Source organism: Pieris brassicae, chromosome 9, assembly GCF_905147105.1.
Source record: "Pieris brassicae chromosome 9, ilPieBrab1.1, whole genome shotgun sequence".
NCBI classification, from domain to species: Eukaryota; Metazoa; Arthropoda; class Insecta; order Lepidoptera; family Pieridae; genus Pieris; species Pieris brassicae.
This window is the reverse complement of record NC_059673.1, coordinates 7,053,054-7,068,462: the sequence shown is the minus strand read 5'-3', so window position 1 is coordinate 7,068,462 and position 15,409 is coordinate 7,053,054. Positions and strand designations below refer to the sequence as shown.

General features: G+C 31.4%; 1 protein-coding gene across 1 annotated transcript in view; it reads right to left on the bottom strand.

Annotated features, from left to right (window-relative positions):
• LOC123714360 (tyrosine-protein kinase Drl) overlaps nt 1-8,133 on the bottom strand; it is a 44,164-nt gene extending 36,031 nt beyond the window's left edge. The window contains exon 1 of the mRNA XM_045668590.1: nt 7,897-8,133. Coding sequence (XP_045524546.1) covers nt 7,897-8,005 — 109 coding nt within the window. The 5' untranslated portion in view covers nt 8,006-8,133. The remainder of the gene's footprint in view (nt 1-7,896) is intronic.
• Between the last annotated feature and the right edge of the window lie 7,276 nt (nt 8,134-15,409).

The window sequence follows — 15,409 nt, the reverse complement described above, 5'->3', positions numbered from 1 at the left end:
CTTACAATACATATATTATATTTATGATACTTATATCGAAATTTTAACAAATAGTTCTCGTCTGAGCGTGTGTTAATTGAAGTCATGGAATGAAATCTAATAAAGCCGAGGTTATGAGTGGAAATTAACCTAAAACGGAAATTTGTAAACTAAATAATGCTGGATTAAGCCATTTACTACCAGATAGCAACATTTATATTTGACCTCGTATTGATCGGACCAGCGAACTATTATTCTTGTATATTTCAGATTAATATCTTCATAAATGGCTCTGGGGATATCAATAACCACAGTTCAGGGTTAGGTCAATATTGTAAATGAGCATCTATAGGCATGAGTTTGATACACCAAATTAAAAAATTAGGCAAATAGTTAAGTGTTTATATTGAAAGTTCCGTTGCTTGTTCATGATTTTTATATACTAATACAATCCTACATAAACATACAATGTGTACACGCAATATGAGTATTTCTATGACATTATTATTTTATTATGATTAAATAATTGTTTCTATTGTGCAATATATTTACTTCCTTAATTGCACACACCACTAAACAAGTTGTTTTAACCCAATTCCCTTCATAAATATCAAATAACTTCGTAAAGATACACATAAAAATAATGCAACAAAATTTAGGAGCCGTGATTCGAGGCATAAAGTAAACAATGTACTAAGCCGTTTCTTCGTTAATAGCAGAACGGTCATAAAATAACACTTATCGAGGTATTAGAAAATATTATGACAAGGTGGCGAATAACGACGTAAACGAATGTCGTAAAAATAGCTTCACGTACGGAAGGAATATGATCATGATATAGGAGAATTTCTAAATGTTCCACATTCTTCGGGAATGACGATAGTCTATCTATCTAATTTTCTTAAAATGCTTGAATCATTATACAATGTAAACACAATTAAATATAAACGAGACCAATCCGTTTTAAAAACTTTTTCAAGATAATTTATTTATGTTATTTTAAATCATCGAAGACTGATAGAAGTAATTTATATTTATAGATTGTTTTTTTTATAATTAGGGTCTGCCTTAATGACAAATTCAGTCATAATCTAGTAGACTTTTATATGTGTGCAATTAACGATCGTTCGATATAAACCTTCGAAAGTAAGAAACCGTCTAGGGCCAAAAATCAACGATGTCTGTCAGCCTGATCACCTTCCCTAAAGATGAAAGAGACGGGTTCAGAAATAAGAGACAGAAATTAGTACTGCCTCTGAAAAACTGTTCAGCACTGGGACAGGTAATAAAATATTGAGAACACAAAAATGCAATAAATGTAAACGATAATAAATTACTGGAACTCGTAATGTGGAATCAAATGGCTCCCAATGGTCGAAATAAAGGTAAATTGGGCCAAAAATGATAAACGCATGGTGTATCATGTAGTCATTCCGCTAACGAACCACCGTTGGGAGATATTATCGGTTATTCGACTGATTAATGTACGTGTAAATTGTCTGTAAATTTATCAACAGTTACGGCTATGTACCATAGACGACATTATATACGAAGTCGTAGAAGACGTCGACTATATATTAAAACAAAACTTTTTCGGTTTTCGTTCAAACCTGAATTTATTACACAAAACAGAGTTTTGAGTGTTAAGAGATAACGTTCGTTCGTTTTAGAATAATAAAATATACAACAGTTAGATGCTATAATACAATATTGTTATATTTCTACTTAAACATTAAATAAACATGAATATTTTATATATAATTATTTAATGAACTAATATCATAATAGTCAGTTAAAATATGATAACTGTCATAACATGAAACTCAACTAATCGCTAGATATAATTAACTTTGGTAGTGATTTGTATGAACAAATCACCCCAACATATTATGACATTTGAAAAATTTGGACACCCATGTCCAATTAAAACGAAACCGTAAACGCAGTTTGTCATTTTTAAAACATTACTGACTTTACGACAGATTATATTCTCGGAAGGGTTTAAATATAGAAAGTATTTTTCTCTCAATTTTATGAAAATACTGTTGCTAATGCATTTTTTGGTCACTAACGTTTGGAACCAAGGTTTTTTGTTCCATTTTAAGAATTCCTAAACCACTTTTAGGTGAAATTTGTACATACATAGGCTGTACATAAATAAAGCGGGGAAGTCAAGTCCCAGACCTACTAATCTCTTTTTGTGTTAGATAGTCCATTTTTCAAGGCTAAAAATTATTTTAACTGACAGGACCGGAGCACCAATGAAAATTGCAAGAACGAAATAAAACAGTTAATAACGTCATTAATGTTATTTGCGTAGTAGATTTAAACCAATAATTAAAATATTGATATGAATTACATTTCTCCAGTCAACAATTACTTTTCACTATAATCCAAAATTTACAGTTATCAAAACGTTATAAATTCATATTGGTAAAACAATTTGTACCGATACATATCAATAAAATAATTAAAAGATTCCAATTCTGCAACGCCAATCAAGGGCATGGAACGGACGAGAGGAACTGCTAGCCAGTCAAAAAATGCTACGTCACTCTTGCAAACGGTATTTTTTGAAGCATTTTTTACTCTGAAGCAATTAATTATTATATAAAAATGTAATGGTATTTAAATAGTACGTAATGAAAACAAACTAAGAACACATTAAACTAAGCCACTATTTTAATCATGGTGTGAATTTTCGTTAAGTTTGAATTATGATTGTCTAGTGTTACTTCTTAACGTGTCCCTTTAGACAGCACAAACGGGACTTAGCAAAAAAGGTTAATGAGTACTAAAACAATCTAAAATAAAAATAAAAGTTTAAGGAACACTGTTATTATTAACAGTATAGTTCTTCGAAGGACAAAGAATGATTCAAAAAATATCTTAATAAATTTTGTTATATGGAGTCGCGTAAATAATAATAAATCTTTTTCCTTTGTTGCTTTTTACTTTACCAAATCCAGCATCTTGGAAAAAGCTACGAATCATATCTAATACACCAATCTATATAACTTTAACTTGACCAGGCAGGCATGAAGTACGTAGTTTTATTGATATTGCCCTCAATAAGGTTTTCACCGCAGGAGGCAGTAATGTGTTTAGTTCATGCGGCGGCAACAAGTGGGTCATTTCAGTCAGTCTTAACTATAATGGTTATTTGTAGTTAGTTACACATTCCAGTATTTGACCGACCCTTACAAATACACATGTATATGTAGTGTTTTAGCAGGATTGACGTTTTCTTAAATACTTATAAAAAATTTAGAAATAGAGACCTTCACCACGGTTTTTAGCAATAAAGAACGTGGCTAGTACAGACTATTGCTACGAATAATACACATAACATTATATAGAACATTTTAAACGCTCAAAATTTTATCCTTTATATATAAGCGAAGTTCGAATACATGCTGCACGCACTGAACACTTTAATCTAAGGGATTGCCCGTAAAAAATCTCGACTCAATCATCCCTACAAATGTATATGTACAAATGCGATATGTAAGCATGATGCGAATCGATTACATAAAGAATTTGTAAAAAACTGTCAAATTTAAGTGGTATAAAACTAGAAAAGAAAGCAATGTCATAAGGAAACTATTTGAAGCATCTTTAACTTTTTATTATATATAAATGAAGAAAGAACATGGTCTGGAGGGACGTAGAACTAAGGACACGTACAAGCGATAGGGGAGGAAACGCAATTCAGTTTACTGACTAGTTTCCCATAGATAATTTTATTTAAATTGCAAATAAAGGCTTATTATTATTCTTGTATATTGACATCAGAATTAAAGAGGATCTGCATAATTATGTTTACTGGCATCTGCGTAAAATCCTAAACGGTTATCACATACATGGGAATAAAGGAAAAGGTTTCAAAATAGAAACCCTCTTTAACACGCTAGAACTGGTGTGCTCAATAGTACTACAAAAAGTACAATTATCTTACCATATGCAGGGTGTAGGGCACCCCAAGCTGCTGCGAGGCGATAAGACTCAACCAAATTGATGTTTGAACTTTCATTAATCCTCCCCAGCCATGCGTCACTTTAACTATTATTTTTGACGTATACAATTGTCAATTGTTGTTATATTATATAATTTCATCTGTAAAAATTCGATATTTAAATATTCTCAATATACAGTTGACGCTTTATCTCTAGTGGTATTCAATACATATGTCACACGTCAAAATACTAGACTAGATAGAAGAAGAAAACGTTTACTATAGATAAGATTTTGCTTACACTTTAATTGGATGTTATGGTTTTCTCGCACTGTGTTAAACTCTTCTTCATAATAATAAATCAGGTTTATTGCAACCGAAATACTAGTCTCTTTTCACCACAGTGTATACAAAATTTGATAAAAAAAGATGAATACCTTAATTTAAACAGATTTATACTGATTTAGTTTTTACAAGGGAATAAGTTTTTAATAGTAAGACTATAGATAATAATGTAACGGAAACTTGGTGATAAACCTTGATGGAATTGTTATGTGACCTATGACGTTGTGTGGACTTTGTTTCCGCATTTGGTCCGTTGTGTGTAATGAACCGACCTAAGAATATGTATGTCGTAATGAAAATTATTTTATTTTAACAATGATGTATTTTTTTAAATTTGAAAAACTGTGTATAACGAAATACATTTACGTATGCCATTGAAATATTATTAAACATATATACAAAATACTATAAATATGTATACGTATATACTCGAACAGAAGTCGGGCGTAAGTAACAAGCAGCAATAAAACCTTATGAGAACAAAACGATTCATTCATTTCAAACAAATTATACACACCCCAGTGACTTATAACTTCATACCGTCATGTATGCGCCATTACTTTTATTTCCATGCATTTGTCGTTTATGAGTCCCAGTTCTGTATGCATAGCGTAGTGGCAAGTTTTCTTTTATCTCTAATAAGATCCCGAAATGCACCCTTAAGTAATAAACCTAGTGTGATAGCATTGTTCCCTTAGTTTGTAACGGCACGTTTTAACGTTATACTTGTCTAGTACTAAAATTATTTGCTGTATTTAAAATTACATTTCAAGTATACAATGAGGTTTATTTAAGATTTATACTTAAAAAGTTATAATCTCACTTAATTTTGGTCATCAAAGATGCTCAATCAAATATCTTTTTATAAAACAATGTAGGGTTTATTCGAAAACTTATAACCGGAGAACCATTGACGAATTTTATAATTTAAAAATTTATGATAATGCCATTATTAAAAAAGGATTTCTATATAATATATGCTGTCAAAAAATCATGCGTGACTTCAGAAATTTATTGTATGTAAACTAGGAAACTATATCAACTACTACACTATATATCAACTATATACAACATTTTTTGTTTTATCTTAGTAAAAGGAACTTAATATTTATTTTGTATTGTATCTTGTACTTTCATAAAATTATTAATTAAGTTCTGTATCTGTAACACGACATTCATTAACTGTTAGGCGGTACGAAGTTCGCCGTCAGATTTTCAAGTCAGCAAGTTACGTATTAAAATATACATAATAATATATATTACGAAAAAAATAGTGTCATTGGTTTCATATGAAAAAAATCTAACATTGCCTCTAGCTGTAGCACGGAGTTCTATTTTCATACAAAAAATTGGCACGGACATTTCGGAGATTAGCATTGTTAACTTTATCCAAATCACACAATACTGACGTAATTAAAACATTAAAAGTAACCCTAAAATTATACCTTTTTGCACAGTCGTATTATAGGTTTGTGCAACGGAAACACATCAAATTGCGTACGAAATACGTCGAATTTGTAGAACAAATATAAATGGTTGAGGGTAGATCAGGGGTAGATAATTACATTTTTTGATCTTCGGAAATGGGGACGGCGATGCTGAAGCGACAGGTCTTTGTATAGTTGTTTTGATAGTGTCACTGATATTGAACTTCGGTAAATAATGTATTGATTATATTCTCTAAGACATTGGGCGGCAGTCCACATTATTTATGAAACTAAAATTGGGGCATGGAAAAATCCTCTAAATTTTCCTATACGGTGGCATTTTTTAAAGGTAAATGAAATTATAGTTGCTTCGTAATAATTACTATGTGGTCTCTCTCAAACATCATATCTTGGGTTCGAATCACAACTGTCGACCAATTTAAATGTACACATTTTCGCAAAGAATTTGTAGTACGGTACTGCCCTTGAGGCACCAAGCAACCCCGGCGATTTATTGGAAAATTTCTGCCATAAAAACACAAACCAAGATTGTACCAAAATCAATTGAGTATTTACTGGATAGATAATACTCAGTGCAACAATATATATAATTACAGTTTTGTATCATGCAGCCTGGACAAAACAAAGATCACTATTTAAGCCTTGACTTGTTTAAGCTATCGCGGAATATGCTTATAAGGAGTGACAAGACCTGCATCATGAGCATACCCTCACTTTCGCACCATCTCACAGCCCAGCTAAATTAGGTATTATGTATTTAATAATTTTGATACATTTGTTTACTTTCGTAAATGTTTGTATCTTTTTGTATATATTAAGTCCATCTCTGGTTATATGTTTAGTACTAGTTTTTTGATAATAAGATAATTAAAATTAATAAAATACATTAAATATAGTTAGTTTTATTGATTTTACAAAAAAAAAACAGTTTTACAATACAAATTTAGATTTTTAGATATTTGTGGCCGTTGTTGAGAAACTAGCGATCCGCTACGAGTTCGGACACGTTCTAACACTAACTAAAAATTGAGACCACCAAACATTGAGAAATCTCATGGCATCCTTATGAATCAACGCTATTTAGTAGTGAAACATGAAAATATGTAATGATAGTTGGTGGATATGGCGTGTTCATTACACGTGACATCTTAAAAGTTTATTAATAATGCATCATCCATCCAATCCAATATTTTTACTGAGAGAACTTTAGTTCAAGGAAAATAAAGTGTTCTCGAATTTACAGTGAAACTGTCACGAAAATTACTCAGTACATTTGCAGCAACTTGCCGAATTATTTTTTAGACATCTTGCCGTGTTGATTATTTGCTATTATTATTATTGTATTTATTCCTACATAATTACGTATTTACAGTGTATATTCGCGGATGCTTGGTGGACCCATGCGACTTCTTCAATACAAAGGGTCCTTCCGTGAGTTGTGTACTGCAACATTGCGGGCTACTCCATTGTGAGGAAGTGAGTGTGCATGGTTCTGATTAGCACTGCGCTTCCTAAGTTTTTTTTTTTTTTTTTTTTATAAAATAGGGGGCAAACGGGCAGGAGGCTCACCTGATGTTAAGTGATACCGCCGCCCATGGACACTCTCAATGTTCTCATGTTTCCGGTTTTGCGATTCATTTCTATTTATATAGATTGTAGTATTTACAATTAAATAAATATAAATGTTAGAAGGATGTTTTATTAAATGATGAACTACTTAAACGACCTTGCCTGTAGGATTAAGATACCGTAAAAGATTGATGGAGATTTATTATTACGTAAAATGAGTGTTTACGGCCTAAGGCCAGAATAATGATTTCTTTTTTTATTTAGAAGCGATTTTATAGAGAACAAGAAGAGACTATGTTACTCGAACAAAGAGAATATTATGAATTAATAAATTGTAAAACAAATATAATGCTCATCACATACTAAGGCTGATTTTCATCTCATCTCATTCTCATCAGTCATGTTTAGTGTATTGATATCGCGAAAAGTCCTATATGTCACGTGAATTAAAAATCAGACGAAATTATTTTTTGTTTGAATATCACCAATAAAGAGATACACTTAGATTGAAATTTGCTAAAGAGGTCGCAAAAATTCCTAAAATTCAAACTAAATCCAAGATAATCGTAATATTATTAATTATACTTTATGATTACTCACCCAAAAGTTTCATTACTTCTGCTTGGCTGATAAGCACGTTGAGATGGCCCGTTGCCAGGGGCAACGCGAGCCATACCGCCCAAATGAAAATCAGTCTTTTACTCGCCATTACTAAAAACTCACTGCTCTATCATTTTTATTTTCACTGTTCACATTTAAAGTTCTACGTCGTATCCATTTCATTTAAAACAAAAAAACGCGCGACTTCTCCCAATTGTTTCTTCCTTCTGAAAAGAGGTTCTATCACCTCTGCAATGATTATTTTTTACTAATACTATACAGAATCGTCTTATTAATGTGCTGCTTTTATAAGCCAAATATATAAGCATTATTTTACATTGTTAAATATTAATCTTAAACTAAATTATATACAAATAATTATTCAAAGAATAAAAAATATAAATACTTTTGACAGAAGTCCCGCGCGTTTTTAATTTTCGAATTTCGAACGCGGCGAACAGGCGCGGAAGGTGAACACCACGCGTGCCAAACGCGGTATCACGCCGCACTGCCGTGTTCGCCTCGTAGAGACAACAAGTTACGCTGTCATGCGCACTTACTTGCATAGTGTGAACTTGCTTTATAAAGCACCTTGAACGATTTTATCAGCCAAATCTGCAAGTTCAATAGCAAATATTGCAACTTTTAAATTGTTTTTAAACATATAAACTTCTAAAAAGCTTTATATAGCTACAACCTGTGACATCATTAATAGTAAGTATTCATAAACGTTTAATTATCACAATATAACTATTATAATTTAATCATATTACAATGATAGAAAAATCAATGCATGAAATAAAATATATATGTCCCAGATGTAGTAAGATTTCCAAACTACATTAATATGTAGCAAACAAAAATACTAGTTAAACTAATGTTCTATTTAGTTAACATCTAAAGCAGTTATAATTATAAATAATTGTTTAAACTTGTGTAAATCAAAAATAGATTTCCCTGGTCTTTGGTAACGCACGTGGTTCTTTGGAGGATCTTGGCAAGGCATTATCGGTTAAGGAAGGCAATGATGATACTTGACAAAATATATTTAATTTGTAATATCGTAAGCGTTAATTCGTTATGTTTAGTTTAATTACTAGAAATAATGTAATAACAATCTTTATTCGTCCAAGCAAGTAAAGTCCTCTATAACATTTTGCATAAATTTATCGTCTTAAAGATGTAATAGAATTTCGAATCAGGCATACATTGAATTGCCCTTCCGTTGTAAATGTGTTAAAAATTGAAAGGCTTTCATCGAAGACTTATAAAGTGAATTAATTGAGTTTATCTCGAGGGAGCGTCGCTTCCGCGCATTAGGCCCGTTCGTATGGCACTAATGAAATTACTCCATTTATAGAGGCTCAATATCTGTTGAAAAATATTTATAAAACGGTGTATATAGCCCAGATTTTTATTTGCGCTTGGTTAGGTTGAATAAAAAAACGGTCGTGTAAAATATATTTTTTATTTGATGATTTTGATGACCTCACCTAATTACTTAACAGGAAGCTCATCTATATATGATGACATCCCGTTTGTATTGAGTAGTATTGAGAGTGCCCATGGACACTGTTAATGGCAGAGGGCTCGCGAGTGCGTCGCCAGCTTAAAGGAATTGGTACGCTCTTTGAAGACCCTAAGTTGAATTGGTTCGGAAATACTTCTGTGGGCAGCTGTTTTCACATAGTGGTCAGCGGCAAAAATTGCCTTAAAAAATGCTCAGTTGTGGAACGGCGGCCTTCACGTAAATAATTATAATGAGTTTTTAAAAAATCTTTGTATTTAGAAAGAAGCTTGAACATTCCTTTAAAATATTATAATAGCATTAAGTTTACTTTTATTTGATTTTTTTTATAACTATTTATTAAAAGCCTTCCAATATCCATACTAGATTGACATTTCATAATGAGAGTTCCACTTGTGGGTGATGTACATTTAATATATAAGAGCTTTATCTATATTGTTTACTTGCATACACAATGGCTCTGTAATACAAATCAGTACACTGTATTTGCAATGTAAATTCGCAATGAATCAAAAAGTTTCAGAAGATCCGAGTAACACTGGATTAACAAGAATGTATAAATAATATTGCCGCAAGTGGATCGCGGCACTGATGGATTAGCCTGCTTAATAAGCGCAAAGCTTACTGCAATCTATTTCAACTATTATTAATGTAGTACACCTTATGTTACGAGGATTTTTATTTATGTAATTAATGTTAGTTTATGTATGTGTAATGGAAAAACTTTTTGTAAACTTAAATTAAGGTCAGACGAGACGTAGCGCTCGTGACTGCCATATGTCAAAGTCGAATACGTTTTAATAATAGCCATAAAGTGACAATTGACTACATATTTTTGGCAAGCAATTGGCTAAGAATATATCGACTTAAGTTAATAAGTTTTAGTATCCGATTTCGATGTGACACAGCCTAACTCTAAACTAATATTGTAAAGAGATAAGTTTTGATTGTTTCTTTGCATTGCATAGGCTCCAAGGACTGATTTAGAAAAAAAAATTGCGCCAATAAAACCCTGCGTTATAGAAAGGGTTCTATATAAAATTACGATAGAGTAACCCAAGGTGTGAAGGAGACCAATAAAGATTCCTAAGCTGCGTGCACTACAGTTTTATATAAGACAAAAAAGGCGGCGATACCATAATATGTCTAAAAATATATATATATTCTTTATATTTAAAGTTTTTTACTGAGATAATCGATAGAACATCATGCTACGATAGCTAGTGTATAGATGAATAAGATTTCTAACTTTAGAAATATTATTGACAATTATAATATACGCGATATAGCGTTCAATGTGCAGTCTATCGGAAAATTCTAGAAACTCACCGAAGCGCGGATATATTCGCCCGTCGCTAACTTTTATACACCTTTTAATTTTCTTATAAAATTCAGTAAAGTTACCAAGAAATTTTGAATAAGAAATGATCAATTTGTCTACAAAAAAACCGTAATTTGAATGTTTTTAGTACATAATTATTTGATTATTAATGGATTAGTAATGTTAGTATCACGGCCGTAAACTATCTGATTTTTTATTGACAATTATCATTTGACATTAAACATCGTGTGTCCTACCATCCGTATTTATATTCACTATTCTAAATTTATTTAAATTTTACTGTCTCGTTATTTCAAGTATAGGAATGACTATAATAAAATGTTTTAATCATTAAAGTTATCAGCGTATATATAAATGAATAAATTTGCGATTATACAAGTAAGTTTACAAAGAACAGGGATCGTTTTCCCTGAAAACATTATCTCAATAAATACTAAGTGAAGTGGCGTCATTTTGCGATCTATTTGCTTTGCTTAAGGAGCACGTTTGTTGAGTACACAAACATGGCCGCGGTGCCGGATGGGTTGTTTTATGATAATCTCTCAGAAATATGGATTTTCGAACGGATATTGGATTAATGTGGATTGAAACTGTAACTAGAGCATTTCAGTAAAATATCAACAAATGAGCTTCCTTTGTAGGCCTATTAATGTGATTGATATAACCTTCTTCGATAATGTTGTTATTGGTTGGAACGGTATTGTTTTCTTATTTAAGGCTTTAATAATAATAATGTCTTCTCTAATGTATAAATTTCTCCCGACGTTTCGCGTGCGTGGTCACGATGACTGAAGACAAAAGGTGTTGAATGTGAAATTATGTAAAATAATTATAAGTTTATAGTAATACATAGCTTCAATCCGGTAAAAAAGTGTCTTTTTTAAATGTGTAATAGCTATGTGAACAAAAGACAATACTAAATATAAATAATATTAATTTATGAAAATTTATAATGTGTCCCTGTAGTTAGAAACAATTACCTATATATAGAAAAACAAGTACTATTTAGATATCTAATTTTAGTTCGTTCTCTTCCCTTTATTTTTGTGTACATTCTAAGTTATGTATTTTTATCAACGATAAATATAATGATAAGTATCGAATGTTGTATTCAATCCACTAAATGTTCCATCGTTTTCTCAAGGACTCACCAGACAAAAATAAAGAAACCATATAACCCCACATATAATAACTGAAAGTAAATAATACCGGATTTTATCGCTAACCAAATACATTATCTCATATTTCGACCGGGCAAATATTGCCCGCCGAAGCCCCAAATCGCGTGTAACCCGGATACTTTGCTACGACTCGAGTTACCCGGGTATATACTGTTATCCGTACCAAATGTTAATAGATTTTTTTCCGATGAAAAACGCGGCAATGCAGAATTTTTACGTTTAAATATTTATTTAATATAATAATAAATCTCATTACTATAATTTACTAAGTCACAGTAACTACTGAAATTCCATCACGTTATTATTAACTATTAGTAAAATATGCTTATCACATAAAGAATTCCTTTTTCAAACTCCATTATAAAAGAAACGGAAAAACCACAAACTGAAAAGTTATCCAACTCGACCACAAAGTTAACTAGATGCAAATTATAAAACTCATCTGCTATTCCGTTTAAGCAGTGCTTTACCGCAAAATGCAATCTGATTTAGGAAACCGCTTGCGAGTGAAGACCGCGGCGGCGTCAATTTCCTTATATTTTGTTCCGTTCGCTGGCACTTGATTTGGTTCCGATTCAAATTGCTAATAGATTATGGGCGTCTGGTAGTTTTGTTATAAACTGACTATCAGACTTTGAATTTCGAAGTCAACAACCATAAATAACATCGGGACTGTAAATTTACGAGTACTAGATTTTTAATGATCTTGAAGAAAAAGTTCTGAGGCGAAATTTCTGATTCAAAATACTAATAAATGGTTTGTTTTAATGTAAATTTAGAGCGACTAAAAGAGACCCTAAGTATGAATGGTTGTTAAAAGCAATTATAGCAGATAAATTAGATAAAGCATTTGGTAAATAATTATTATATTATATATAATATTATTATATATAATATTGGTATCAATTAGTCAAACGCCTAGTTAAGATATGGCTGATTTTTTTTTAAATAGGGTTTTAAATTGTCCATATAATCTATACCTATTTCCATAAAAGATATTCTATTCTCTATTCTTATTCTAATCTATTTTCAATTAACATAATATTATCGTTACAAATTTTTCATATAAACATACTTCGTGATGGAACAAATAAATTAATTGAATTTTACAAACTTTCTCTGCTAGCTTTAGAGTGCTGCTATCTTAAGAAACCATAATACATGAACTTTAGAACAGTAAGTTGCGCGGTTTACACAATCTCTATGGAAACCAACTTCCGCAGATATCTTTACCAAACCGTGTAAGAAATAAATTTAAAAAAATATAAGAACATATTTGTTTCACACAAAAGTGTTTTCTTTAAACTACCCTGCCTAATTGGTGACTTTCCGATATTTTCAACCAAACAATAGTTATTAAACAAAAAGTAGGATAAATTATATTTCTCAGAGAGGTGAACTTTAAAACGCTTAAGGCGTTATGGCGGGGTACCCCCTAAAACTTTCTAGTGTATAGGTCACTCGCCTCTTTAACTTACAATAATTCTAGGATATAAACGATTACGATGGGTACAATTCTGTTTTTATATTTATTATTTTAAATGTAGGGCAAGCTCTGCATGTGTGCATTGCTGGTGTCTATTTAATTCTAAGAACATATAGAATAAGACATCCCGTTATACCAAATGCTAAAGTCTCGATTGTATCTTATTAATAATACACAACAAACGATATAAAAGCTGTATTTGAGTTGCAGAATACAAATGTGTTATTTTGCTTTGTTTTATTTATTACACACATTATTGAACGATTGAAAAACGAACATGACCTCTACTGTGCTATCCTTATGGTTTGTCTAAAAAGCCCTACGATACATCAAATTGAATATAACCTTGATATAGCCATAATTGTTTCCAAGTCTAACCTTCCAACTGGTAATCTCGACTCAATTTGTCCCACTTGACTTCTGAGCTGTGTCACAATCATGTTACTATGAACGTACAACTCTATTTAGCAATCCTAAAGTTCTATTCCTAAAGGGCTAATCCGTTTTCTTCCATATATTCACAGCTTAAAGGATTTTAAAGACCGTATACGTACAGTTGATCTCCGGTGTTATGTTCACTTCACTTATATTTACATAGTTTGCTATTTGCAACAATTAACAAAATTATTTAACAAATCCTAGATGAAAATATTAACGTATTTTTTTTTACTATTTTCTTACGTTGGATCTTTCAATCATTATAAACCCAATTTATACGTACAAGTTCCATCAAAATGAAACAGATAACGCGCAGATAACTTTCGCTTTCCTCCAGGTTTTATTCAAGCGCCTGCTTAAGGATATATAGGGGTTTTAGCATATGCTGTAAATAATTTTGAAAAATACTAAAACTACTAAATAAAATTTAAGGTAATTATTACTTTTGAACAGTGTTAGCCTAGTGGCATCAACGTATGACTCTGATCCCTGAGTTCGTAGGTTCGATCCCCGGCTGTGCACCAATGGACTCTATCTATGTGCCCATTTAACATTCGCTCGAACGGTGAAGGAAAACATCGTGAGGAAACCGGCTTGCCTTTGACCAAAAAAGTCGACGACTTGCGTCAGCCACAGAAGGCTGCTTTCCTATTAGATTAACAAATTATCATTAAATAGATACAGAAATCTGAGGCCTAGACATAAAAAGGTTGTAGTGCCATTTTTTTTTTAAATTATTATTTTTAAAGATATTACTCACTTACTTGACTCTGCGACCCAATAAGTGTCCTTGCCACCTTTGCCACCACTCTGTCAACCGAGCATTATCTACCCCAACCTCTGTATTATATATGTTAACGAATTTTTATTATATAAATAAAACCTTAGATAACTATTGAAACTACAGTAACAATCCTAAAATGTCTTTACATAATAGAGATAGTAAGAAATGCTCAATTTGCTGAAACTTTCCTCGGGGCACCTTTTCCTCGTTATTTCCTTTATAGTGTACGTGTGGAACCAGCTTTACACTGTCAAGTGCAGTTCAGTGTAATGTACTTAATAGATAACATAATATATTGCATGCGGTAATTAATGTGTTGAAATAATGTTACTAAATAGTTTAAATACTAAATAATATAAAACAGGATATAGTATTCTGTTTCGGTTAAAAATTAGGGTTTTTTTCTACTAATCATCTCTTTTAGTATAATAAAAAAAGAGCTTTATTCAAATGTAATAAGACTAAGTTTGCTTTAGTATATAACTGCTGTCACAACCAACCCAAATTATTTTAAGTTAAATTAAAATATTTTTGTTATGAATTACGCAAATATATTTTTAACATAAACATAATTCCTGTTAGCGCTTTTAAACTTAATAAAATAAATACCTAGTGACCTAGACATGACCTATTAATTGAAGTCATAAATAATAATGTAACATTCCCTCATACATAATTCACTAGTTAGCGCCTCGTTACAGAGTCGTAAAGCTGAAACTTGCGTTAACGTACTGATTATAAGCGACGAATAAGT